Source organism: Hydractinia symbiolongicarpus, chromosome 8, assembly GCF_029227915.1.
Source record: "Hydractinia symbiolongicarpus strain clone_291-10 chromosome 8, HSymV2.1, whole genome shotgun sequence".
Lineage (NCBI taxonomy): Eukaryota > Metazoa > Cnidaria > Hydrozoa > Anthoathecata > Hydractiniidae > Hydractinia > Hydractinia symbiolongicarpus.
The window spans coordinates 5,337,188-5,363,946 of NC_079882.1; the positions used below are offsets into that span (position 1 = coordinate 5,337,188).

Here is a 26,759-nt window from a genome sequence, read left to right on the forward strand (position 1 = left end):
ATAAATTCATTTCCAACTTCAAGAAGATCCAGTTCGTCTGTGATCTTCTTGTGTGCGTTTAACAAACAATGCATTGAAAAGCTTGCTCTGATACGGGAATTATTTTCTTTGTCCAGACTTTCTTGCAAACAAAGCTCCCACAACCCCATCAGTTGCCCGTACCTGCACGCATGTATGCTACTACTGTGATTGTCTATCGAGCCACACAAAGTTGTTAAAGTTATTTTTTAATCAATTTAGATAGAATATCTTTTTACTAGGTTTGATATTTATAGTTAATATTAATTCAATTCTCTTTCTTTTTGCTTAAAAAACGCTTTTTAGAGTATTGGGCATTGCAGCCGGGGGAGGAGGGAGCAGGCACAACACCCGTCTTCCGTAACATTAAAGCGGTAAACAAAGATAATGATGGCGGACACAGTACCGTATCCCAGGGAGAAAACTAAACACATCTGATCCAGACATCCATTCCAAAGCGAGCATTATGTTGTTTTCTTTTAGCTAGGTATGTCTTAACTGTCCTTAACTGTTGAATTTATTTACGATGGTCCTTTATGGCTCACTTCCCTTTCAATTTAAAGCATTCTGATCTGAAAGACTCACTTTTTTGAAATGGTCAAATTCGAGTTAGAGATTCGTTAAATTTGTAAAAACAATAAACCAAACGATTATAAAGCTTTTGCCTTTTCTTTCTTCTGAATAGTAAAACCAACAAAGTAGCTCGCTACATTCAGTCAGGGAAAACAGATTAGGATGTCAGACTAGTTATAGCTAGCTAGGCTATTTGCCAAATTAGAAAAGGAATTCATAACCTAGCTTGGCTATTTTATCCTAGTAGGCTATGATATTTTTTTAAAATAAAAAAAAATTAACATTAAAGCGCTTTCCGCATCTTTATTTCACTCTCTTTGTGCTGCCAAAGTTCAAAACTTGATACAGTACAGTCTGGAATGTAATCTACCGCGTACAGGCTAACGAGGGTGCCGATAAGCCGCATACGCCGTAAAAAGTGCGGGCGTTTTCAGGCGAGTTCGGCGTTTTAAAAAAAATTCAGGTATTTGCTCGAAAAAACTCGCATAGTCCCGCACAATGCCCGAAAAGAAAAAGATTCACCATAAATGACTCTTGAAGAATTATTTAAAAAACTATAAAAAATAAAATAAACTAATTATATGGTAGCTAAGTTCTTAAAAGAACCGTTTTTTATGGTTTTTAATAAGATTTACTTGATAAATAACTTATATATATAAACTTTATTACCTCCTTTCTCTTCAAACGCGTCCTTTCAACTGTCGTCCGCCATGTTTATGTTACAAGGTGTTGCATTTCGGGAATCTTCCGGGCGTGTTCGGGAAAGTGCGGGCGGTTTCGGCGGACAACCGTCAATTTAATTCGAAAAGTTGTCCGAACTCGCCCTTATATATGCGTGCGTTTGCGGCTTATCGGCACCCTCTTACATGCTTATATCACACCTTTGCGTGGAGGACGGCAGTTGTTTGTCTTTTGTTATAATTAAATCCTTTAACAGTTTTGCGGGTTTATAATTGTGTGTTAAAAAACAATGCGCTCGCGAAGAAGTATCGGAAGAATTATATTTCTTGTAATAGCGAGATGCATTGTGTAAATGTATTGATAAGCTATTTCCTTAAGTATTAGCATGAAGTAATTTTATAATAAAAATCTTTCGCGAAGTTTTATAATACATTGCACGAGAATGTATTGTTGATTTAATTACTTAAAAAGATTCCAGCGCGTTTAATTTAAGAAACATATGAGCATTGTTCACAACTATTAAATGACTCGCGCATTTTCTTATTAAAAGAATACAACTACGGTTTATTTTTGTAAAACAAATGGTGTATATTCTGAAATACTTGCAAGCATATATGCTTTTTTTATCGCCTTTTTTTATTTCTAAATTTTTAAAATGCAATCTAAAAAAACATTTCTATCGCTGGTTTTGACATTTTGTAAAAATACAATCGCGTCCATGACGAAAAAGTATACACCAAGCGAAAACTATGAATAAGCTTTTTAACTTGATAAAACATAAAACAAACAAATTAACTTTAATCAAAGACTTTTTTGAAAAGAAAAAAAAAATTTATACTGGCTATAAAAATTGTGGAGCTCGCAAAAATAATCGTGGGACACACAATTCTTTCATGGAGATAATAATATTAGCGTAGTGGCCACGATAGAATGTTTGAATGTTTGTTCTACATAAAGACCACGATTTTATCATGGTTCGTGTGCACCACACTTGTTACACGAACACGATGTTAACAAACCTTTTCACAGTACTGTTATATTGCGTTTGGATGGGGAAAACATTTTTCCCAGGTTTTTTTTGACTTACCGACTTGGGTATTTACTACCAAAAGTGAGTCGGTCAAAGGACATGAACATAACATATTTTTGATGGCAGCCCAATATATATTAGACCATAGTGGATTGATTGCTTCATGTGTTTCCCTTCTTTATTTTCTTCTTTTTGCATATCTTGCATGGCTAGCCTCACAAATATCGAGGGATATACCCTGTCTATTATTTCCAGAAGGGGCCATGGCTTTGATGGGGAGACCTGAAGTATTTATTGCTCTTTTTGAGCTACGCAAAATCAATTAGGGTCAGCACTCTGTCAGACAACTCCCTGCAAACATCCAACGGCCCACACAATGCACCATCTCCCCAATTTCCCTCACATGGCTTGGGTTAACCCAGGGCTATGGTAATATTCAATTGGCTATATTGAATCGCCGTCAAGGGGAATCGAACCAGGTTTCCTGCACAAAGTGCGAGAGTGATAACCGCTAAACTACGGCACCAAAGGTTGCTTCGACCTTATAACCAGTTAATCTTAATCAAGAGATATCATTAAAACATGGTACAGAAAAAACTATTATTTAATGAGCAACTTAGAAAATAAAAGTAGCTACAAAAACGATTTATTTATTCTATGTTTTCATAAAACCTTTGGCTTCAATCGCCACAGTCTTGCAGCATGAAAACTGCAAAGAGAGTTTTTTTAATTAATTATTGAAAAAATTTTCTGCTATTCTAATTATATAGCTTTAAAAAATATTATTTTTTAAATTTGTAAACATGGTTTGTGTAAAGTAGGATGTAAAAATTACAGATCAAAAAATCAAAATTATCTTTTTTTAAACTGCTGAAGGATAAAAATAAACCAGGAAGTTCTCCCTCATCTAGTTTACTTATGCTAAAACCAAACCATTTTGAAATTTACTGTCTTGATTAGTTGATTGAGTTGTGAAATCGTCTAATGACAAATAAGTACATTCTGAATCGTATATTGATTTAATGATGTTGAGGCAGAAGAAATCTGTGTCGATTTTGATGTATAGGATCTTAGTGTTTGGGGAGCAGTAAATTTGCTTATCATTTCAAGACTGAAATATGTCAAAACGCAAACAGAACCCTGCTTTCAGCATAATGTGGAATGCAAGGATACTCATGGATACTTGAAGTGCTCTGTAGCAAAAAAGGCGAAGAAAGAAAATTATTTTTGTGTGTGGCATTGTCTTAGGTGGATATTTACATGCAGTGGACAGAGAGAAGGATTGCCCACCTTGAATAAAACGAGCCTTTTTCGCACCTGCCTAAAGATCATGTAAGAGAAAAATTGTAGAAAACTCAAAATCTCACAAATAACATAACTTTTTATTAATTTTCTATTTTTTTTAATTTGTACGTATTTTTTTAAAGTTTATATTACATTGACTACATAATGGAAAACCCATCTGAAGTCGTTTTTCAGGAACTACACACTCTTCCATATACCCTGTGTACACTCAGTCGGCTTAAGCATCACAAATTTTTGTTACTGCACATAACTGGATGACTCTTTGCACAGATTTGCCAAGTCTGGTGTTGCAGCATAGTGATTGTTCTAAAAAAGAAATCTCAGCCTGATGTTCTTATAAACCAATTTATATGAACGGCATGTTTTAAATGAAACAAAACCTATACTTCGGAACGTTATTTCTTGGAGGAAGTTATGTTGATTCTCTAAAGAATATATTTTTGAATAACTTAATAATCAGAATAGGAAAATATAAGGTCAAGTACATGCTGCTTAAATGTACAAACCTTGTAGTTTATCTACATATATTGACTCTTGTTTATGACAGCAAACATTCATTTGTGGTCATTTTACTGCAATTGGTGAATTTATACCACAGTGTACTATCAACGTTGAGCCTTTGTTCTGCTATTTCTTCATGGCTATCACTGATATGTTACCCACGATGAATCAGATAAATCACCGTTTTGGATTCAAACTGGAACCCAGGTACAACGTTTAGAAAATTCTGATTACGACTCATCCAAAGAACACATAATGGTTGAAGTATTTAACAAATTTGTTGGTTTTTAAAAAAAACTTAATTCTGCATCATGCAAAATTAAGACAAAAAAGTTTTTTTCTAGCTCTGAATCGTTCAATCTATGATTGATATTTATTCTTCGAAACATATCAAGGGGACTCTAAATACGATTCAGTTACCGTAGGAGGCATCCTATGATTCTTTGGTCTCTGTGACGTCAATTAGGCAGCCATTATGAATTTCAAAGCTTGAGAAGAAGCATGACATGATAAAGCCACATGAAGTGAGGTAGCAAAAAAATTAGAAGGTTAATCACAATTATTTGCTGTACTAGACTTTTCTGTAGAAAATGAATGTTTGTATCTTAAATATTTATATGAATAGAACTAAATTAGGTAGTATCAATGTAACGTCGGAGGCAACCTTTAGGGTAAAAGTCCACTTTGATTGCAAAGCGCAGTACTAGGCAGCTGTGCGTCAAAGTCCACTGGAAAGAGAAATCCCCCACAAACCCAAAATTGCAGTGATTCCAAGCAAAATCATTGGTCAAAACAGCCAAAAACCATGGAAACAACATTGATTTTCATAGATGGAATTTGGAATGGAATCTATAGTACAGCAAGCTTACATTAAAAACGAAGAACAAAATATAACTGTGACTACTACCAACTGTCTTTTAAATATAGAAATGAAGCCAACCAAGCACCTTTGTGAAGGTGACCTTATAATTCAAACAATTCTATGAGATGGCTAACTGGCTGTAAAACAGAAAAACATTTTATGGGAGGGTGAGTCCAGCATTTTTAATAAAACTCAAAATTTCCATTAAAAAAAACAAGCATTTTAAGAATAGGCCTTCAGGTCATTTGTCTACTTCGGTATGATCATTCAAATTTTTAATACCATTTGAAAGAGTATAAAAACAGAAAAAAAAACGAGGGTTCTCAACCAACTTTTAAGTCTACACCAATCAAAAGTTACGACACTTGAAAAAAAAGGCCTAAATTTTGAAAACTGTTACTGTGGTTGTTATGAAGAAAAAAGGCATTAGTTTTGGCATCAAGTATAGGAAAAGTATTGTTTATAAATATTCACATAAAAATATTTCTGTAACAACCTAAGTTCTAAAAATTGGTAGAAATATAAAAAATAGTATCATAAATAAGACATAAAAACAATGTCACATGACCAAAACGTGCATTTTCCAGACCTATAAAAGATTTTGCAAACCAGCTCCTAAATACAAATAAAAATCACGGGAATTATAAACATTAGTTTCTATTAAAAATTACAATGGAAAAATATTTTACATGTTTCAGGCTGTCGCATGATTAAAATGTGTATTTTGTAGACTGAGGCAGGATTTTACAGACCAGTACATATGCACACAAAAATGATATGTAGCAATTTCGAAAGGCATTTAAAAAGGAAATGAAACTTTTAAGAAAATTTAAATCTTTCAGATATGTCATGTTATGAAAATGTGTATTTTAAAGACCAGGTGTAATTTACAGACTAGAAGTAGTCTGTAGAAGTAGACTATAAATTGATTATATACATATAATCGACGCGTGGCCTTGTGGTTATGGCGTTCCCTTCAAAGTCACAAGGTCCGTGGTTCAGTCCACAGCGCGGGTATGTTTAGCAAGTGTCTTTACCACAGCTACGGGTAAACCCATGCCATGTGAGGGGAATTGGGTAGTCTAGCTGGTGTATACCTAATGTATATATTCAGAACACAGGACCTACATTAATAACAGTGAAGTGGTTTTATTCTGTATAAATATTTGGAATAATAATATAAATATGTGTATATATGTCAAAACAAAAAAAACATGTGGCAATTAAAATGAATCAAGTATTTCAAGCTTTAAAATTTCTAAATTTCCAGGGTGCTCTACAAACGCAATTCTGGACCACAATATAAAACATTATATAAATATTTCATGCCAACGTTTCAAGTCAACAGGATGTCTAAAAAAGACAATAAAATTACTGGACAAAACAACAATTAAAAAAAAGTAAAATAGATCTGGCGCCATGTTGAAATGGGGAATAAACGATAAAACAGTAAACATTCAGACAACTATAGTTCAGCTACTTGGTCAGTCTGTTTATAATAAAATCGAGCATCAATAATAAGTTATTAAATATTATCATCTAGAGTTTATGAATTTCATCATTAAACAAAAGATGTCAGCCCAAGTGGCAGAATATTTCTTTTGTTTTATGTGGGAATTTAATAATATGTATTTGGGTAAAGTCTGGCACCCCATTTTTAGCCTAAATAATAATAATAAAGCTAGCGAATTTCGAGATGTTTTGACTAAAGTGCCTATTAAAAGTTAAAAAAATAAACATTTTGTTACTTCTTAGTTGCAGGATGGGGTGGTCCAAATTTAAGGTGCGCACCCAAATTTGAGGTGCACTATGATTAAGCCCATCCCTTTATCTTAATGTCTCTTTGTGGTAAAAAGAAAATAGAAGAAAATACAACTGTGTATACAACCATGTAAAACAAAAGTAACTTAGCAAATGTCTACTTCGTAGCCTGGCCATTCAGAAAAATACTATCTACGACACGGAATGCACAATATAGGAGGGCATTTTATTTCTTTCACCAAGAAGAATGTTCAAAACTATATGGCATGTGGTATTCTAGTGTTTTTTAATTAATAGTTTTGATCTCACAATATCATGCTTTATTTGTTTACTGTGCCAAATTTTGTTGAAAATAAAGTAGTTTTAATTTTTGGACCAATTTTGGCCTAAAATGACATTTAAGGTTTGCATAAAATCAAAATTTTGATCTCACCATATCATGTTCAGCATACTTTATTTGTTACTATGCCAAATTTTGTTGAAAATAAAGTAGTTTTAATTTTTGGACCAATTTTGGCTTAAAATGACATTTAGGTAACAAGAAATCAAAATTTTGATCTCACCATCATGTTCAGCATACTTTTTTGATAACTGTGCCAAATTTTGTCGAAAACAAATACCAATTTTGGCCTGAAACGTCATTCAGATGACTTCCCAGTACTTAGGGAGCTTGGGTACGAAGTTTAAATCTGTGACGTTGCAATTGGCCATTTGGGACAGGGTTAGTTAGTTACTCAGTGATACTAATACTATCCTCCTCTCAGAGGAACGTGAAATCCGGTGGTCGATTTTTTCTCAAAAAATGCTCCAAAAGAAAAAAACGACGGTTTTAAAGAATTTCCTACGCTTCGGGAGCGGAATTTCAAAAACATTTTTCAATACATACATCGTTACCAACAAATAGAGCACTGACAGTATATGCTTGTATTACCTAACAATGCTTTAAAGTCATTCAAAGAGGACGTATTCATGGACACTGACAAGTGATTCCATGCTTGTGCTGCTCTGACATGGAAAAAATATAGACCATAATTGTTGCGGACCCTAGGGATTCTAACACTGACACCTCTTCCGAGCTCATAAGGTTGGGACACTCTATCAAAAATAGACCACGTTAACTATACTGTACTACGATCTGCAAGATTGCTAAGCAGCAGTATAACAATTAACAATTAATTTTTTAAGCTGGATAATGACTTGTCTTATTTGCTTTTTAATAATATTAATATTGGCCGTGTTATTCATTTTTTTAGTAGTATTGCTATTTTTCCTCACTATTATTCTTTTTCTTAGTATATGTAATTAAGATTTATATTTCAAAATTTTAAAAAAAATTTCTTTTTGTTTTATTTAGTGTTTAAGTATGAGCAGTAATTGCATATACGTGAATATACTCCAACACAAAGATGTATCAGACACACTGGATGGGTATGTTGTACTCGCATTTCTTCTTGCCTTAATCCTTACCATCATTATTGTAATTCTGTTGGTGAGATACGTTGTGTTGCAATTACAAAAGCAACGAGACAAGGAGCAGCGTTTGAAAGAAAACAGACATTTGCGTAAGCTAAGAAGCTCATCAGAAAATGATGACTCCACTGATGATTATCAATGGTCCGATTCAGAGACTGTTGATTTAAATGCTGGGTATGATGAATTAGACATTGACAATGAAAGTGATATGTCGATTGACAATCTTGAAACAAATTATATTCATAGTTTTACTGAGAAAGAAAATTTTGAAACAATAAGTAACAACTATGGTGATGTTCTAATGGAAATTTGTAATGATTGTATAGATCTTAACTCGGTTGAACGTAACAATGCCCCCTTCTTCTCAACCTTTCTACATTTACAGGATTCTCATGACACAGTACACCAACATTTTCAGGATTACCTTTTACAAATGATTCAACTTCGCAAAAATGCATTTTCCTTGTTGGTCGATCTTGTTTTAGAAAGTCTACACAAATCTCTTGTTATATCACAAGAACTCTTCCTGTTACTAAAGTCAAAATACAACCAAAAATTAGAAATGTGTGATAGTTTAAATGGTTTTCAACAAGTATTTGCCACAAGCCTTGTCGTCAAGGAAATTACAAAACAAATAAATATAGATATAAAAAGTCATATAGATGTAGAACATGTAAAGAGACTCGATCAATGTTTGAATGTATTCTTCACAAATCACTTGGACTGTTTAAAACTTTTTTCACTAGGTCTGAAAAATATATCTGAAGATTGTAACTTTTTTAAAATGATCCAGCTGCAGTGTTTTCATGGTGTCAATAAAATACTCACAATGGTAAAGTACAGAATATTTTACATTGATAAAGCGATTTCTGAAGTAAGTCAAACACCTGATGTGAAAAAGATTCTGCAAAACCATCAAACAAAGTTGACATCTGTCCTTGATAAAGCAGACATTTTTTTAATTAAACAACTGCAAGAAATGATGCGTGAGGTCAATAAACAGCGTCAACATCACCTTGACCAATTAACACAAAAGGTTAAAACAGATGAAATTAATTTGAAACATGAAATTCTCAAAACAGATGGGAAGAATCTTGAAGATAAACTGGATTTGTTTCAGCAATACTTTTTGACTTTATATTCGACTGAGCTAGCAGAACGAAATGACCTGCTGCTTAAACTAGCAGAGTACGAGGATAAAGAAATTCGAGATATTTTTACTACAGTGCAAAAATTCCTTATGCAAAATATAAATGAAAATGAAGAGGAAATGTTTTCTGCATTGCAAAATGAACTTCACTTCACCGATGATCAAGTGTTATCCATTATCGAAAATGTCCAAAACTTACTAAAGGGTGTTAAACAAAAACATGCCGATATTAGTGCAGACATGATCAGGTCATGTTTAGAATCAAACAAAACTCAATCAGTTACCATAGCAGCCATGGTTGACCACCTAATCAAACAAGTTTCACACGAATTTAAATACTTAATAAATACTTCAAGTAATTCAATCAAGCTTTTACCACCATTCGACCAAGATGACTTCACTGTAAATGTAAGCTTAATTAGAAATGATCTATCGGTTGCTGCTTTTGATATGGTGGTGGTGGTGGCAAACCACATTATTAATGCTATTAAACAAAGGGATGTGAATAAGCTGGAAAATACAAGTGAATGTTTTTCAATTTTAAATATTTTAAAGCAAGCAATACTTAGTGATAGTGAAGATGAAACAGTGGAAATTGCCTTTAAAGATCTCCTTGGAAATTTAATTAAACTTCATGGTGTAAAATCTGATGGTATTTCGTATGTTGACATTCACCATAGCTATCATTTAGCATTGATGAATACATTTCATAAGCACGTTTTTAAGCCTTTGGAAGATAAAATTAATAATTATTATTGCGAGACGATACTAAAGTTTTACAGCTCGCATATGAATGTCTATAAAACATTTCAAAAACTACTTAAAAAACAACACAAAACTCCAAACCCACTGAATGACGAAAAGACGAAGAAATATTTATCCAGAAAGTCGTCATCGTTTAAAGAGAAAAGTATAGAAGAAGAGTTGCTCGACATTTATGTAAGTCACGTGAATATGAGGAATAATAAACACAGTGAGACTTTCCAGCTGTTGCAAAAGAACGCAACAGTTGCCACTTCAAAGGCGTCAAAGTCTACAGCAATGGCGTGTATCCAGGTCTTTGAGGAGGTTTCTGAATTCATTGAAATGGATATTGCAGAATATTTAACAAGTGCATTTGATACCGTGCAGCATTATACGCTCGAGAGAATGTTGAAAAAGCTTTTGAAATATTCAGAAGAGCTTGATATCGCACCCAGCGATGGAGAAGATGTCCAGAATGGCGCTACTTCAGATATTGTGCCAAAATATTCCAAAACGAAATCTAAACTGTTATCGAAGCTGGAACAAAGCGAGAAAATTGAGACGAGTGGTAAAAAAAGTTCTGTAATTCGAACATTGAAAGAAACTAAACATCGTGGTCGAAATGTTATAAGTCCGGTTGGCTCAGCAACAAATTTACAGAAAAAATCGAAACAACACAAAAATAAAGGCTCCGCAAAATTAAAACGTTAGGAAAAAAAAAGTAGGAATTGAATATAAATCATTATTTATTATAATTTATATAATATATAACCATTTTTTCATCAATTATTTAATCCGTATATTTAAATGGTTTAAATTTGTACATTTTATACTAAAGCTGAAATGTTTTTTTTTATATGATAGATATCAGCTGTTTCTGTTACATTGGCGCTTTCTGAAATTTTTCTTTGTGTAATCTTTTTTTCATTTCAAATTTTCTGTCAAAAAAGAACTACTTAAAGCACTATAACATATGCGATGGAATTTTTTTCTCAATTCAAATCCTGGTATGTCATGGTGCGTTGCTTTTAGATGGTTTTTTGACAAGACTGAACGCTGATTTATTAATTTTATCGCGTGGGGGTAAACGGACGAGAAAGTTTATCCCTGCGAGAGTTTTTGATGCAACAATACATTCAAATATATGTATGTAACATAACCTTTTTCGTTAATTTAAATTCTAAAGGAAATCAAAAAAGGGACTTTAAAAACTGCCAATTTGGGATCCTGAAAGGTTGTTTATGAATCTTAATGACCGAAAGGCTAATAATAATCATCGAAAGATGATATTTATACTTTTTTATGTATTTTTCATTATTATTTTTTTTTTTAAATTATTATCATTGTCATTTACCAAATATGGTTGGTAATTAAAAATAATTTTTTGAATTTTTTAAAGTAGTATAATGAACGTGACGTAATTAAAATATGCACAGGTTGTTTATGCTTTATGCTAATGTAAATAGTATTTATTTATATCTATATTATTTATAAATTTTCAATATGTTGTTATTAAATATCAGAGACGATATTTTTTTGGGTTACTGCTGTATTGATTGGTTTGGAAATGCTTATATTAGGTCACATTTTAACCTCTTCTGCTGCTAGTTTGTATTGAAAACAAATCTGTCTTCTTGAACGTTCAACAAAGAAATAAACCCTATAAATATTACCTCCTGTGAAAAAATATTTGAGCTCATATGAAAGATCTTTAAAAGTTATTTAGAAATCGTTTTATTTTTTTGAAAATTTCTTTTATGTGCTCGAAATAATTATTTGTCTTAAAAGTTGCACTAATTATGCGAAATTGTGACGTTAAAGTAACAGCTGCTTCATGAGTCTTCTGAAGTCCAAAATCTTAAGAACTAATCAAGAATTTTGAAAAGAATATACAAATTCCTAGACAACCTTTCAATCTCTTTTATATGAAATTACCTTGTTTTCTTTGCGGTAGGTAAGCTTCAAGCAGATTTTGTATGTCCATTTGTTGAGTATCAAGATTTTTTCCACTCGAATTTTAGTTTGGCAACAATTTTATAGTGATTCTGCAACAGTGGATGTTTTCCTCTGTGAAAAATAAAATCTCTGTTCTAATTCTATAGCATTGATTGAACGGCGATCGGCCTTCTGTTTTCCAAAAAAAAAAAAGATTTAAAAAAAGTTTGTTTTCGCACTTGCGAAACACTACGAAACTTAACTGAAATATGAAATTAATTAGACGCCTGTCGTTCCCTATAAATGCAAAAAAAACTATCCAGTAAATTTTAATAAATTTGATATTTTAAATCGTTGTTCTTCAGATGTAAACATGCATACATAATGTAAAATAAAAGTGGGTTGCTCCACAGTGACGTCACATGTCGACAATTGAACGTTCGGGCCACCTTCTGTTATCATCGAAAGGAGGAAGTGTATTTTTAAGTAAGTACTGGTTTTGTTTGTTTAATATATAATTCCTCATTTAACAATTCTATCTTCACTGGTCAAGGTGTTCAATTTTTAACATTCCCGAAAATTTCTAAATTTTAACCGAGGTGTGCTTATTTTTTAGCCTCCAATATTCCGATTTGTGTTCTGTCAAAAAATAAGGAAATATATAGGGAAATATATAATAGATTATTGTATGATGATTATGAATGTTTCAAGGGGTGGAGGAAACAGATGATGTTTTTTGTTTGAGTAATCTCGTGCGCAGTACTATTTCGTTTTTTGTTGCAGAAAGCAGAAAACAACGTAGAAGCCCTGATGGGTTTTAATTAACTCAAACTGCTTAAATCTGCTTTTAAAATTAGTTCTGCTTTTAAAACTAATGCAATAAAAAAAAACATGTTGTTGAGGTAATTCAATACATAAATTCCAGGTAGTTTTAAAAGCGGCAATAAAAGTCACGCATATTAACATGCAGCTATGCAAAAAAAATAGGTTTTCGATTTTCATAAAGTCTATATATTTTATGTTTTTCAAAAAAAGTTCTACTTCCATTGCAGTATGTCCAGTTATCATAATTGTTATTACTCATAATTTGTTGTTAAATTATAAACCTGTTTTATATTTACAAGATTTTTTTAAAAAAATATCTTTACAACCTGTCGATCTTATGATCGCCCCTGATAGTCGGGAAGAGGACGAGAAAACACTCTGTTATTCCAGGGGACAAAAACTTTATTTTGGTTGACGCATCGGCCTAATTGGTCAAGCTACCACGTGGATGTTATCTTTCCATGTGGATAGTTAAAAGCAAAAATAATGACGATCGAGCCTGTAAAATACAGAAACCTGAGTACATAAAAATAAGATCTATTCTTTTTTAATTTCCTCTGAAATAATAACAAGTATACTAACTGTACATAGCTTCAAAAGAAGTAGAACAAATGAGGATAAAATTCTAGCACTCTCGCCACCGACTTTGATACGTGACTTTAATTTTATTCAAGTGGTGAATAAAAGTTAAGTTTTATATCATACCTATCACACTGTCAATTGTACTCACTTCTCTGGAATGTATCATTTATGAAAAACCTATAAGTAAATTTGTTTACAAGGGAAACATAAGTGATTGCAAGTTTTATAACAATGTTATGGATTTATAACAACACAAACTATTATGGCGTTTTTTTAGATTCTTCTACAGACTGGAAAAAACCTGCGGGAAATTCCAATGGATTCGGTAAAAGATATAGAAATCCAGTGAACTGGTAAGTTTGGAATGCTTTCGATCCGGGTTTTTTTTTTGTTTTTTTTTTTCTTCAAACAATGTTCTTTGATGTCTACATGTATCTATTGCGCTACTCAATCTTCTCTTGATGGAATTCTTTTCATTCTTTCATATCCAACACACGGGAATTTACAGCAACGTACAGTAGGAAGGCATTCTAACGTAATTCGCACTTTGTTTAGCTCCAAATCGGTGTTTGTCCCTACGTCAAGTTACAGTCTTCCACCAACAGACTCGTCAATGCGCACTCCACAGCCGCTCACAGTGATGGGATACCGTTCAGATATGTTCGCCAATCAGCAAAAATATCTAAGCAAACAGACAAAGGACAGTAGTAGTTCTTCTTTGGATAAATCAAATTGTTCCAGTTCACTGAGCGCGTTGAAACTTTCACCCACTAGACGTACCGCTATAAGGTTTGTTATGTTGCTTTCTGTTAATTATTTTGATGATTACGTAATGTAGGTGACAACCATGTGATATTATTTTGTTCCTTACAAATTTTCTATCTTCCGTGCGTATTTTTTTAGATGGAAAGCGAAGCCATCAACAAGCGCGCGAGGTGAGTCTGCAACCTCTGTGTAGCTATATGCAGTATGTGGGAAATCTGGTGGTATTGCTAGCAATTGTATGCGAGTAAATTACTGCAATCGAAAAAAAGATTAAAGCAGATGGTTTCACTATCATTATGCCTGTTAAGTTGTTTAGGGGAAAAGTGTGGGGGAAGGGGGTGGGAGTGTGAGATAGGGTGGAAGTAATTAATATTTTGGATCACAAAAAAAGGATGGCTTTTAGAAAGGAGGCTAAATAAGGGGAATGGAGCTTAAAGAAAGATATACGGTGTTTTAGAACTGTGATTTAATGATTTACCCATAGTCATCTCCTTGGTATGTTAAATAGTGATGCTAAGTTTAAGACTGATCGATCTCCGCTTTGTTATTTATAGAATATTATTGCCACTATTTTGTATAGGCTAGCCGCATTTAAAAAATAGAAAAAAGCGAAAATTTTATTTTCAATATTTTATTTTTTAGCTAATCAGTATCCCGACCCACTTTACAATGCAGACTCAAGTTTCATGCAGAGAATATCAGAAATGGCTTCTCTAGAAGTGGAGACAATCAGGTGGGAAAAGTCAAAAAAAAGTCGAAGGAAATGATGATGAATTATTTTTAAACTGTAAATAAATATCTTGTGTAAATATTTTATTTATCTGTTTATTTATTTGCTTGATTTTAATGGGAATATTTTTTTATTTAAATTAATAAATACTTTGTGCCACTTTAAATGTATTTTATTTACCTTCTTAAAGCGTGCTATCTTATTCTAAACCGCGTGTACATAAAAATTAGTGCTTGTTTACTCATCAACTTTAGTTGTTCTTTATTTTCCTAAAACTATCCTTTAGGTGACTAAATCTTTCCTAATTATGTTACTTCTTTTTATCAAAATCTGCGTTCATCTTCAACAAGAAATAGTTGTTTTTTAGTGTTCTTATAAAATCAAGTTTTAAATGAACTCAAACTTTGTTTTGTTAATGTTGCTCATAGTTTAGTTTTGACCATATTTTGGTCCGAACTTTTTAAAAAGTTTTATAAGTTACTATTTTGTGTTCTTTGTCGATTTCATAGCGCATTTGGTGGCACTCCCTTGTTGACATTCATATAAGTAATTTTAATACTTTCATAAAACAAACAAACAAACAAAAAAAATTATTAAAAAATTTTTAGTAGTCACATCAGCATTATTCCAAGACCTAAAAAACTAACACTATCCTTACCACTATGAAGTGAAATTATTTCTGGAGGGCGATATCATCGTGCCTCTGTGAAGTGGACTGTTTAGAAAAATGATGGAATTTTAATGAAGTCTCAATTTTAGTTGTGGAACATAAAGACAGAGTTCTTTTCTTTTTTTGATTTTTTTAATATTATTGTGGGAGAAAAATTACCTAGTTTAGAAATTTAACTTCTTTTAAATTTAAATTTTGCTTTTGATTTTGTTAAGTCTCCTAATAAATCCAGAAAGCGGTAATTAATATAAAACAAAATCTTGTTTTAAAGTGTTTATATTTTTTAGCTAAATCTCAACCTTTTAATTGAGTAACAAGTATATAATTATTAGTATATAATTGGAAACTTGTAAACTCCAAAATTGTCAGCAATTTACTGAAGTGAAGAATCAGAAAATTAATCTAAATAAAGTGATCCGAAAAAATTTATAACCACCTAATGTTCAATATGATTAATGATTTAAAAAAATTTAAAACCTCATGTTTAATATAACACCCCTTCCTCTATTCTCTTAAGTCGGGCGAGTTCTTGTTTTTAAATAAAAGCGGCTTAAATATTAGCTTTAAGCTTCGAAAATAAGAAAGGTGTATTTTCAAGGAATAAAATATTTTTATTGCATGGATTCCAATTTCATTTGTTTACTTCAAAACTTCAGGTCCTTTTTTATTGAATTTCCGTGCCCGAAGGCGTAGGAAATTCTTTAAAACCGTGTTTTTTTCTTTTGGAGCATTTTTTGAGAAAAAATAGACCCTGGGATTTCACGTTTCTCTGATTTTTTGTTACCTAAAGTCATTTTAGGCCAAAGTTGGTCCAAAAATTAAAACTACTTTATTTTCGACAAAATTTGGCACAGTCAACAAAGAAAGTATGCTGAACATGATGGTGACATTAAAATTTTGGTTTTTGGCCACCCTAAATGTCATTTTAGGCCAAAATTGGTCTAAAAATCAAAACTACTTCATTTTAAACAAAAATTGGCAAAGTTAACAAAAAATGTATGCTGAACATGATGGTGACATTAAAGTTTTGGTTTTTGGCCACCTTAAATGTCATTTTAGGCCAAAATTGGTCTAAAAATCAAAACTACTTCATTTTCAACAAAAATTGGCAAAGTTAACAAGAAAAGTATGCTGAACATGATGGTGGCATCAAAATTTTGATTTTTTGTCAACTAAATGCCGTTTAAGACCATAAACGTTTCAATCGCAAGACTTTTAACCATGAATGATAGGCTGTATTTTTTGTTAGCAATTTCTTTTATAATGTGAGTTTATTATGACACGTTTCGTTTTGTTTGCGTTTGTTGTAAGATATAATGTCACTTGTGTGCTTTATCTTCAGAGCTTCATGCACCAAACCTCTTCGAATGTTTGGCACGATAACATAACGAATTAGCAGGTTGTCATCAAATATTTTAGTCGCAAGCGGAAATTCTTAGAGCCCCCAGGGCTTCTTGTTGTTGTTGTTTTTAGATTGGTGACCTAAATACTTCATGTAGTCATAATATCTTGTATTGGATAAACATGTTCTAGAAATTTTGACAAAATTAGAAATTAATTTGGTGAGAAAAAAATATATTAAATTTCGCAAAAAGAACAAATAATAAATAACTTTGTCGGAAATTTAATTATGCTGATTACAAATGTATATTTATGTTAACTAAACACGAGCATTCAGTTTTTTATAACAATAACCATAAACAGAGACAAAAAAAAAGTTACAAGTTGCCTAACAAGATCGAAATTGGATAAATTTCTTTCGGTTATGCCAAGTATTTCAAAACTTAGGCTCCATACATTCACGAAATGCTATGGAGATGGAGGCAGTAAATTAAATCCGAAGGATATATGAGTCATTTTGCAAATTTTAAAGTTTGGACTGTTTGCTTATGCGAAAACCCCGCCCTCATAAGGACCAATCCTAATAAAGGCGGAGTTTTATGAAATGCCTAGTTGCAGCTATAAATTCACGGTGCTTGTTACTGCTGTTGCTGTAAAAACCATTTGCCGGCATAGGGTAAAAACAGTAAGATATTGCAGTGAAGAATGTTATAACCGTATAACCAGTTTATTTCGCTCGTGGAAATCTACGCAGTAAAAGTTTTTTGAAAAGATTTCTTTAATGGACATTGCTGGCGCCATCAAAATACTTAAAAATAAAATCAAAAACCATAAAACCCCCAAAATAGCCCCGTCTGAATACAAGCCCCCACTCCTAGTTCCTAAGTTTAGTTTCACCCCAATGATTACAGAAGCCCAGTTAAAAAACTGATAAAATACTACAAACACTTATATACAAGGATAAAATTGTGGCTGTTATCACAAGACACAACCTTGGGATGGAAGCAGGACGGCGTTACAAAGACGTAAAAAATACCCTTTTCGTGCAATATCAAAAAGGTACAAGATGCCAAGGAGAAGACGATGGACTTATTCTCGTCCCCAGAAGTCTTTGAGATTAAAACCTCGTGGGTTATCTCAAAATCTCTGGGGTCGAGAAGATGAACCCAAATCTCAGCATTTCGTTAGTGCCCAGACCTGCGCGGTATAAAAAAACTCCGTAATAGAAGTGTATATATTGATACCTTATATTAAAACTAAATGAAGTTATTGCAAGTTTTTGATCAGATGAGTTAATTCAAGATGGCGTCCTTCAGCTGCAAAATAAAAATAGACATGTTAATTATTGCGATCATGTATTTTTCTTCTTCCTTTGCATTTCCAGTTCCACTGGTGTCTTGGAGTTATGGAGATAGGTATATATAATTTATCATGATTATATTTTTATATTTAGGGTTATTGCTAGCTGCACCCACAACAACTCTGATGGGGACACTTCACATTTTTAATCCTGTGAATAAGGAGTAATTTAAATTTTATGTGGTTAGCCTAACTAATTTCAATGGATATACCCTGTCAATTGTTTTAAAAAGGGACCACTAAGGTGGTTCTAGATTATTTAGCTAAAGCTCCCATTTGTGCTAGCTACCAGAAATTCTTTGAAATTTCTGCTCAACTAGAAGAGTGAGTTTGCCCACCAAAGTCTAGTGTTTATATTCACCTTCAAAACTTCTTACAGATAAACAAATATCATCTAGTTTTGATAACTACCATTATTGCCTTTTATCACTACATGTACAGCACAAATATAGACCCTGGGGTAAACAGAGAAAACAACAATCTAGCCAAAATAGGCCATTCTGAGTCACCTTGTCCCGAACCGCTACTTATTGTTTTGCTTAAAGGAAACCCTAGGTATAATTGATGTTGCACTTATACTATAGAGCTTGAAAAGTTGGTTAACAAGTCTTTTTAGGTTTTTTAAAAAACTTGTTTCATTCTCAAGATATTCACATAAAGAATTAAAGATTTAATTATGTTGTATAAAATCTTATTAGAGATTTTCAAATTCTAGGCCAAACTTTCAAAAACTAGGTAAATATATAGACCGCATAACTAGTTACGTGATAAGTTGTAGTAATCAGTCATGGCACCCTACTGACTGAGTTACCCACCCCCTACATTAATTGAACGCTTTACCACCTGAGCTTAATTTCATATACTTTTTGTTATTGTTTTGTCATATTTGAACAACATTGATTAGCCAATTTGCTGTTGAAATATGTGTCACTGGTACTAAATCATGCCAAGCAAGCAACCAAACATTTTAACATTTTGCTTTAAATATGAAGTGTCAAAAATGAGTTTTAACACATGAATATATTAAGGTTAGAAATCACTTTATTTCATCTTGAAATGATGAAAACATACTGTATAAAACTTGAAATTGTCGAATTTTTTTGAAAATATCATAAAAAGCGAATGTGTGAAGCTGGGATATTGGAGTCATAATGCTTTGTTCTAAAAAAATGGCACATGCCTCCATGTTGAACATTGTTGTACTATGTTATTAAATTATCAAAATGGGAAATTATAAATCTTAAAATAAAACTGTATTTTGATTATGAACAGAATTTTTAGTCACAAAGTTAATTTCATCTTAATTCATTTCACAATTTGATATCAGGCCATTTCGTGATAGGTGTGCGATCGCACGCGCACGCCCCCACACACGTGCAGATTTGTTTAGGAGTGCGATTCATCGCACGCGCAAAACGTTGCTGTAATGAAAATTATTGCATTTATAACAAAGAAAATTTATTAAATAAACCTTAAAAATAAACGATCATTATTTTACTGAACTCTAAAAATAAACGATCATTCTTTTACTGAACTCACAGTAGATCGCACGTGAACAGTCTTTACCAAATGTTGATAATGTGAATTTAATTGCTACCATTTGCCGACCAAGGGGTATTATGCAGAACAGATATAGGTCGCTAACGACCTAGTGTGTGGCCGCTATCTTTTAAAGAATTTGTTTCTTTTTCCTTTAAAATGTTGCGAACCAATGAAAACATTGAGTTAATGATGGGATCGTCGATATTTTATTTTGTTTGTTCAGTTTGGGTTAATGTGGAGATTATATCAGCGCTATAAATTTTTTTAAAAATGTCTGAAAAAAGAACGAAAGGAAATAAAGTTGGATTAAAAACTTTTGAAAGTTGGGGTAAATCAGATATTCTTGGTTGGAAGACAGAGGAAAAAGATGGAAAGGTATTGGTGAACTATGTTTGGTTTAAAGTTTGTGCGAGGTATAAAATGGAAATTACTTCTCGATTAAAAGGAAATGCGAAGACAGCTGCGCTAGTGTTATAAACGGTACAAATGTGGTAACAAAATACCAGGCGAGAGATTTTAACAGTAAAAGGTTGTTTTGATTTATTTTTATTTTTTCTAATATTTTAATTGATTTTTTAAAAATTGCAACAATATTTTAATCTTTGTAAGGTCGCCTTTCAGAGAATTCAAAAGAAATTCAGAATTATTTAAGTTGAAATAACTAAAAGATAATATAACAATAAGAAAAAAAAACTTCTTTAATAACGAAATATTCTTTTAGATAATAATTTTTCAGATTCATCGAACATAAGGTTTATTAAATATTATTATTAGCGGCCGTTCGACTTTCCATAATTTAATTTAATTTAAATATCTGTTTCCCCACAAGTAATAACAAAGTTTAATTAACGAGTCTGCTTACGACTTCTTCATATATGGGTTGAAATTCCTTGCCGTACATTGTTGGAACTTGCACTTTGTTTGATACTTACGCTAAAACAGCAGCCATGTGCGGTGTACAGGGGTAAAGGAAATGTTTTTGTAAAAAATTTTTTTTTGATAGCGTGCGATGCGCACGCGCAGAATGTATGAGGCGTGTGATCTACCGCACACCTGCCTAAAATCTTACGAAATGGCCTGTGATATATTTTTTTCTTATTTCAAACAAAATTTTTGTATTAAAAATTAAATGAGATAAATTAAAATTGACTGAAATAATTATGCTGAAATTCATTTCAGGAGATGATGTACTTCCTGCTAATTTGCTTAAATAATGTGACAGAATTTGTAGATTTTCCCTTAACATTACTGTGACAAAAGATATTATTTGATTGACTTTTGTAACAACTTATTTGGAAAAACTAGAAAAAATGAACAACAACATTTATTTCTGCTGCTGTCAGTGCAAAGTATGATGGTTGCTGTAACGTTATTGCAGAATTCCCTCGTTGTGGATGTCATAATATATAATGTGACATTCATTTAGGTCAGTTTCTTCCCCTGAAAAAGTGCTGTCTGGGCATAGTGTGGAAGCAAGCAAAGTATTTCAAAGCAACCTTCAACCTTATACTGAAGATGGACATATATTGTTTACCTTTTTGCAAGACGAGGTAGGAATTGTTTGTTGGAGTAATAATGTAGAGTACTGAAGGTGAAGCTATCCAGGTTGCAACCCAGTGTTCTCAGTAGCTTATTACCAGAAAAGCTATACTCTGTCTATAATGACCACGCATGCAAAACATTTTTCTTAGAATCTAAACAGGAATAACTTTTAACCTCATACTTGTTAATTTGTTGTAATTATTGATTTGTTTGTTATATAATTGGTAATTTTCTCTCTGAATGCCACCTTTAGTTATATTTACTAGGAAACCTTCATAAAGCTTTCAATTAAAAAGTGCTGCATATATTTTTTTTAATATCTGTAAAGCAATTTTATAAAGATTAAATTTTGTCATATAATTTTATATAAAACCCTCCACAAAGCCTAAATATAGCTTATACTTTTTCTCAAAATCATCATAAAACGACATATGAAATGTTTGTTGAAAAAACATAAAAATACCATTGAGTGGTGCTTTAATATAGCCATTTTTGCAGACTGAAGTAAAATTAAAAAGCACATGGCTTAAAAAAACACAATCTATTTAGGTGAAATATAAGGGGATACCATGTCTTCTTAACAGGGTGGTCACACTAAAGTTGCCTGAAATTGTTTTCCTGATATATTTTTTTCTTTTCATATTAGTATCACATTTTGGATTTCAATGTTCAATTCCTCTCAAAATTATGAAATAGTTCCTTACAGTTCACAGTGTATTTTCCTAAATCTTCCTACCCCAACTTCCTAAATTCTTCTAAAATCTAAAATTTGTGATAAACCTAAATTCTTCTAAAATCTAAAATTTGTGATAAATCACATGCCTAAAACAAATCTATGAGTGTCTGTTTTTTTAATATTATACTCGAACATAATCAATTTTTTTGTTACGGGTTTTCTGTGACCTGTAACAACAAGAAACACAAAATAAAAATTATTTATTTTATGCAAGGAAAGTGGTCAATATTTGAAACTGTCATATATAGCCTCATTATTTATTATAATCATGCAAAACTAGAATGTTTTTTTCTTTACTGTTTTTAGCTAAGTGTAGATGATTTCACCAAATACTCATCATCGTTTAAGCATCTTCAAAAGAACATTCAATCCACAAAATCCTCAGTTTTCCCATCAGTTTCTCAAAAGGAGCAAAGCATTTTACAACTTGTGAAAAACAACGCTAAACTTATTGAAGTCTACAGTAATGATTTAGAAAGATGGTCATTGAACGATCTTCCAACAGATGCTAATTGCGTCTTATTTCATCTGGAACCTGTAGCAGGCAGTACTGTGGAAGGAAAAAAACAGATTTTTGAACGAAACGATGCCTTAATGGCACAAATATTAAACCAAGTGAAATCAAAAGTGGATAACTTTGGTGTAGTGTATACAGCAGAACAGCCATCTGAGGTAAGAGGCTTGTTAACATCTATGGCTATGATGTACATAAAAGTTGCAAAACTTTAAATCAAAGCAACATTTTTTCAGTCTTGTGGTCCACAAAATTTACTGAATAGCAAAAGTTCTAAATGCAGACACGTTAAAAGTAACGTTAAAACTAAAAAGATATGCAAGACATGCTAAGTTTTGCACCACTATGCCAGAAACTGCCATGCTAAACGTGTGTATATTTCAGGGTTAATTTTTATTAATAAAATTCCACCTCTATTATACATGTCTTACTTCTTATATTAATTGCTTAGATTGATGGGATATAATTTTATAGTTGCATTTTAATTCTGTCTTCTTTATGTAGAACATTGCAAATCTGTTAGTGAATGAGCAGCTCAAGGGAAGAAATCATGCAATGCGTCAACTTTTGGAAGATAAGACAAGTGCAGAACCTTCATCTGGTCGTCTTTTTAACAATTCAGGCATTGTTTTTCTTTATCTCAAGAGCCTTAAGTTTGGTGACATAAATAACCAAACTGAGCTGTTAAATGCAACTGCCAAAAAAAGTAAAAGCTCTGTATGTAGTGAAGGTGCATGCAGGTAAGATTTTTTTAAAATTTTATGTCTCTTTCCTCTCTTCATGAATTAAAAATGTTTATGGTATGATAACGGAATGTATAACTGATATTTCACTATTTGTCATGCTTGAACACAAATTACTTGTGTGACTCCACAACACAAATAGTTTATCTTAAAAATTCTTAGTTTAATTTTCTTGATTGCATAGAGGCCATCATAATGACTTTTTTTTCTATTTCAGCATCAGTGTAAATGCGACACATTCTTCTGGAAATATTACAAAGTTTGAAATGCTGTAAGTTTACAGTAAACTTGTTTTTTTCTAAATGTTGTCTTCTAATCTATGAAAAATAGAATAAGTGTTTTTCTGTCTGCAATCACTCGTAGATTAATGATCCTAACTGTAGCAACTTTTTAACTCATTTTTTATAAATTTTTTCCTATTGCAAATCCTATTTTGGTCCCTCATACAGTGATATACCGAAATTCCTGCTGTTTTGATCTGGAAAAATATTTATGACTGGGAGTTTAGACTCATATATGAACAAGCATAAGTGAAGTCATAACTTGAAATCTGTAACTAGTTGTGAAAGAAACAATATTTAGATATAAGTTAAATGATATACAACACTAATGATAATTCATAAAATCATTACTTATAATCTTTTATTGATTTTATTTTTTTCCAAAAGACGATTCTGGCAATCATACTTCACGCACCTGTGGTTAATAGTAATTTTGCTTCTCTTTTAAAAAAATTAACTAATGAAAGTCTATTAAAAGTCAACCTGTACATCTTAGCCAGTCCACCAACTCCTGACACCCCCCCCCCCCCCCTCTTTGTTAATAACTGCTTTATTACTGGTCATTTACTGGTGCGAAATGGTAAATGCCAAGTAAGCACAGAAAACAAATCAGACAACATATTGTCAACATTATTCATTTGAAGTTATTTTTAAATTTCAGAATGTTTGTTAAAAAATTAAAAAAAAAATACTACCAAACGGAACACAGATATTAAATAGTTTGTGCAGCTACTTGGCTTCAGATGACAGTAAGGTTACGTTGTTTTCTTAACCTTACAGTTACTGGGCTTTACTTGAACTTTTCTAAGGGGGGAAGAGATCCCCCTTCCCTCCTCCAAGCACAACTTTTTATTTCTTTTCTAAACGGCATCAAACTTAACACACAAGTATGTCATTAAAGAAAAAAAGTGGCAACAATAATTTTTTGCTTTCCCTCAAAATACCACGATCTGCTTAAAGTTTAATTACTTTAGTTATAGAACAAATTTTTAACATTATTTAATTAATTAATTAGTTAATTAAGATTAGTGAAGCCATTACAGTGCACTTAAAACTTTGAGGCCAAATAAGTTGGAAACGAGGTGGTGACGTCAATGATTTTTCACCGCGTGGGTAACTAGGGACCACCTGGGACCAATTTGGGTAAGTTTCCCAACCTAGGTCCCCAAATCCGTTTCGGAATGGACGGGTTGATGACGTCATCAAAAAACCTTCAAACTCTAATATCTATGCAACTGTTTGTCAAAAGTATAGATCCTATAAAATTTCTTGATCAGCGTTTCAAGATCTATACGATGACGACAGGTATACAAATTTCTAAAAAAAAAAATGATTATGACGGGTCATTGCTGACGTCAGCGCAATTTTTAAACCCTTATATTTCATTAACAGCTCATTAAAACCACACGATCATATACATTTTCTTGATCAGCAGTGTAAGGTCTACACAATGGAGGAAACATGAAAACAAGTTTCTCAATTTATTTATTTTGTATTTGCACTGCTGACGTCAGCAAAAAATGTAAAACAACCTATTTGTCCATCTTCCTTTTGCCTGAGTGGATTTTTCCACGGACCTTATCGACTAAATAAAATTGTGCAAAACCATTGTATAGGAAACAAATCATAAAGAAAGAAATAAATAGCATTAATGCAAGAAGATAATAAGAAATTGGTAGATTTAAATAATTCTGACAAAATGTACAATGTTTCTTTCTAAAACGTATCTACATTTAGTTTATGTGGAATTTTTTAAGGACGTAATTTTTTTGATTTTTTGATGTTGTCAAGGTGTATTATATTGCCAGTATATTCCTATAAACCAGTATTTTTTATTTGCTATGGATGCTAGATGTTGAGCAAATTAAATTTCTTTTAGTATTGAAATGAAGACCGACAATGTTACTAATGAATGGTATTGTGATGTTATCACGGTCAATGGGGCTATCAATGGTAAAGATTTCCCAGCACAAAACTACCCATGTGGCCAATATACAAATGTTTCAGATTTTGAGTCTGCAACATACAGTTCTATACGAGCACCCATTGGCATGTCATATGGTTGTCATGATATGTTTTTTATTGATGGTAATCAAACTGAATATACACTGTCCCTTGGTGGATTACAGGTAAGTAACAAATTTATGCTAAGAGCTTTAATACTATCTTAGCTCATTTCAACATTTTTAACATTTTTAATCAACCTGACCTTTTAAAGATTAACAGAGCCAGTTCCACTACAACTATGGCTTAAAAAGCCAATGTTGATTTTTTCTGCTGACCAAGAAACTAAATATGGATGCTGTGTACTTTGAGGTTGAATATTGATTTCAATGACTAATATTTTTAGTTGCAGCCACACATCAAAAATGATGCTTTTGGAAATTGTTATCATTGCGTTGGATTCTTCAGTTTAGAAATTCTGACAGGAATAGTTGTTGTGGCTGTTCTGTTGATCGGATTAATGATCGGATCAATGATGATGATGGCAATTCAAACCCAAGATAGATTTGATGATCCAAAAGGCCAAACTATTTCTGTTCCAACACAAGACTAAACACCAATAGAACTAAGCTTTTTATTTGTCTCAATATAGTATCTTATTTTGGACTTTTTAACACTATCTGAAAGGTCTAACTGTTATCCATTTTGTCAATGTATGTTGTTCTGGACTTGTAAAAGGTCTCACTTTTATGTCTTATGTCATACTAATCTGTTTTTCTAGCATTTCTTATATATTTTTAATTTAATTACTAAATAAATTTATTCTGCATTTCTGAAAAAAAATTTCAGGATTATATTTTATTGTTTCCATGCATTATTTGAACTTCGGTGTACAGGGTTATTCTGTCTTTTAAAGTTATTTCCTTAAGATGGAATTGAATTAAGCAGTTTCTTCTTAACTAAAGTCTGCATAAATTTGGTTTTGTGATTAAAATGAATTTAGAATAATTTGTTTTGCTTTTGATTGTCGCACAGAAATGTACATGTTTTGTTTCTAAGAAATATATTTTTTTTCTAATTCTTTCGATCTTCTTTATGCGTTGTGTTTGTGCCTTGTTTTAGTTGCTAATTACTTATGTGGTGCATGATTTA

The 26,759-nt window shown here is 32.1% G+C and overlaps 3 protein-coding genes across 3 annotated transcripts; all 3 read left to right on the top strand.

The window, feature by feature from the left end:
• The first annotated feature begins 378 nt into the window (after positions 1-378).
• On the top strand, positions 379-11,745 carry LOC130654659 (uncharacterized). The gene is made up of 2 exons (XM_057457272.1): positions 379-505; positions 8,086-11,745. The coding sequence occupies exon 2, from the start codon at positions 8,095-8,097 to the stop codon at positions 10,807-10,809; it is 2,715 nt and encodes a 904-aa protein (XP_057313255.1). The 5' UTR covers positions 379-505; positions 8,086-8,094; the 3' UTR covers positions 10,810-11,745.
• A 578-nt stretch (positions 11,746-12,323) lies between these two features.
• On the top strand, positions 12,324-17,188 carry LOC130654665 (uncharacterized). Its single transcript, XM_057457277.1, has 5 exons — positions 12,324-12,519; positions 13,718-13,793; positions 13,996-14,229; positions 14,344-14,375; positions 14,848-17,188. Exons 1-5 carry the CDS (start codon positions 12,456-12,458, stop codon positions 14,970-14,972), a joined length of 531 nt encoding a protein of 176 aa, XP_057313260.1. The 5' UTR covers positions 12,324-12,455; the 3' UTR covers positions 14,973-17,188.
• A 1,013-nt stretch (positions 17,189-18,201) lies between these two features.
• On the top strand, positions 18,202-26,685 carry LOC130656032 (V-type proton ATPase subunit S1-like). The gene is made up of 7 exons (XM_057458869.1): positions 18,202-18,361; positions 21,274-21,397; positions 22,432-22,797; positions 23,144-23,379; positions 23,600-23,653; positions 25,543-25,792; positions 26,014-26,685. Exons 1-7 carry the CDS (start codon positions 18,249-18,251, stop codon positions 26,218-26,220), a joined length of 1,350 nt encoding a protein of 449 aa, XP_057314852.1. The 5' UTR covers positions 18,202-18,248; the 3' UTR covers positions 26,221-26,685.
• Positions 26,686-26,759: the final 74 nt, after the last annotated feature.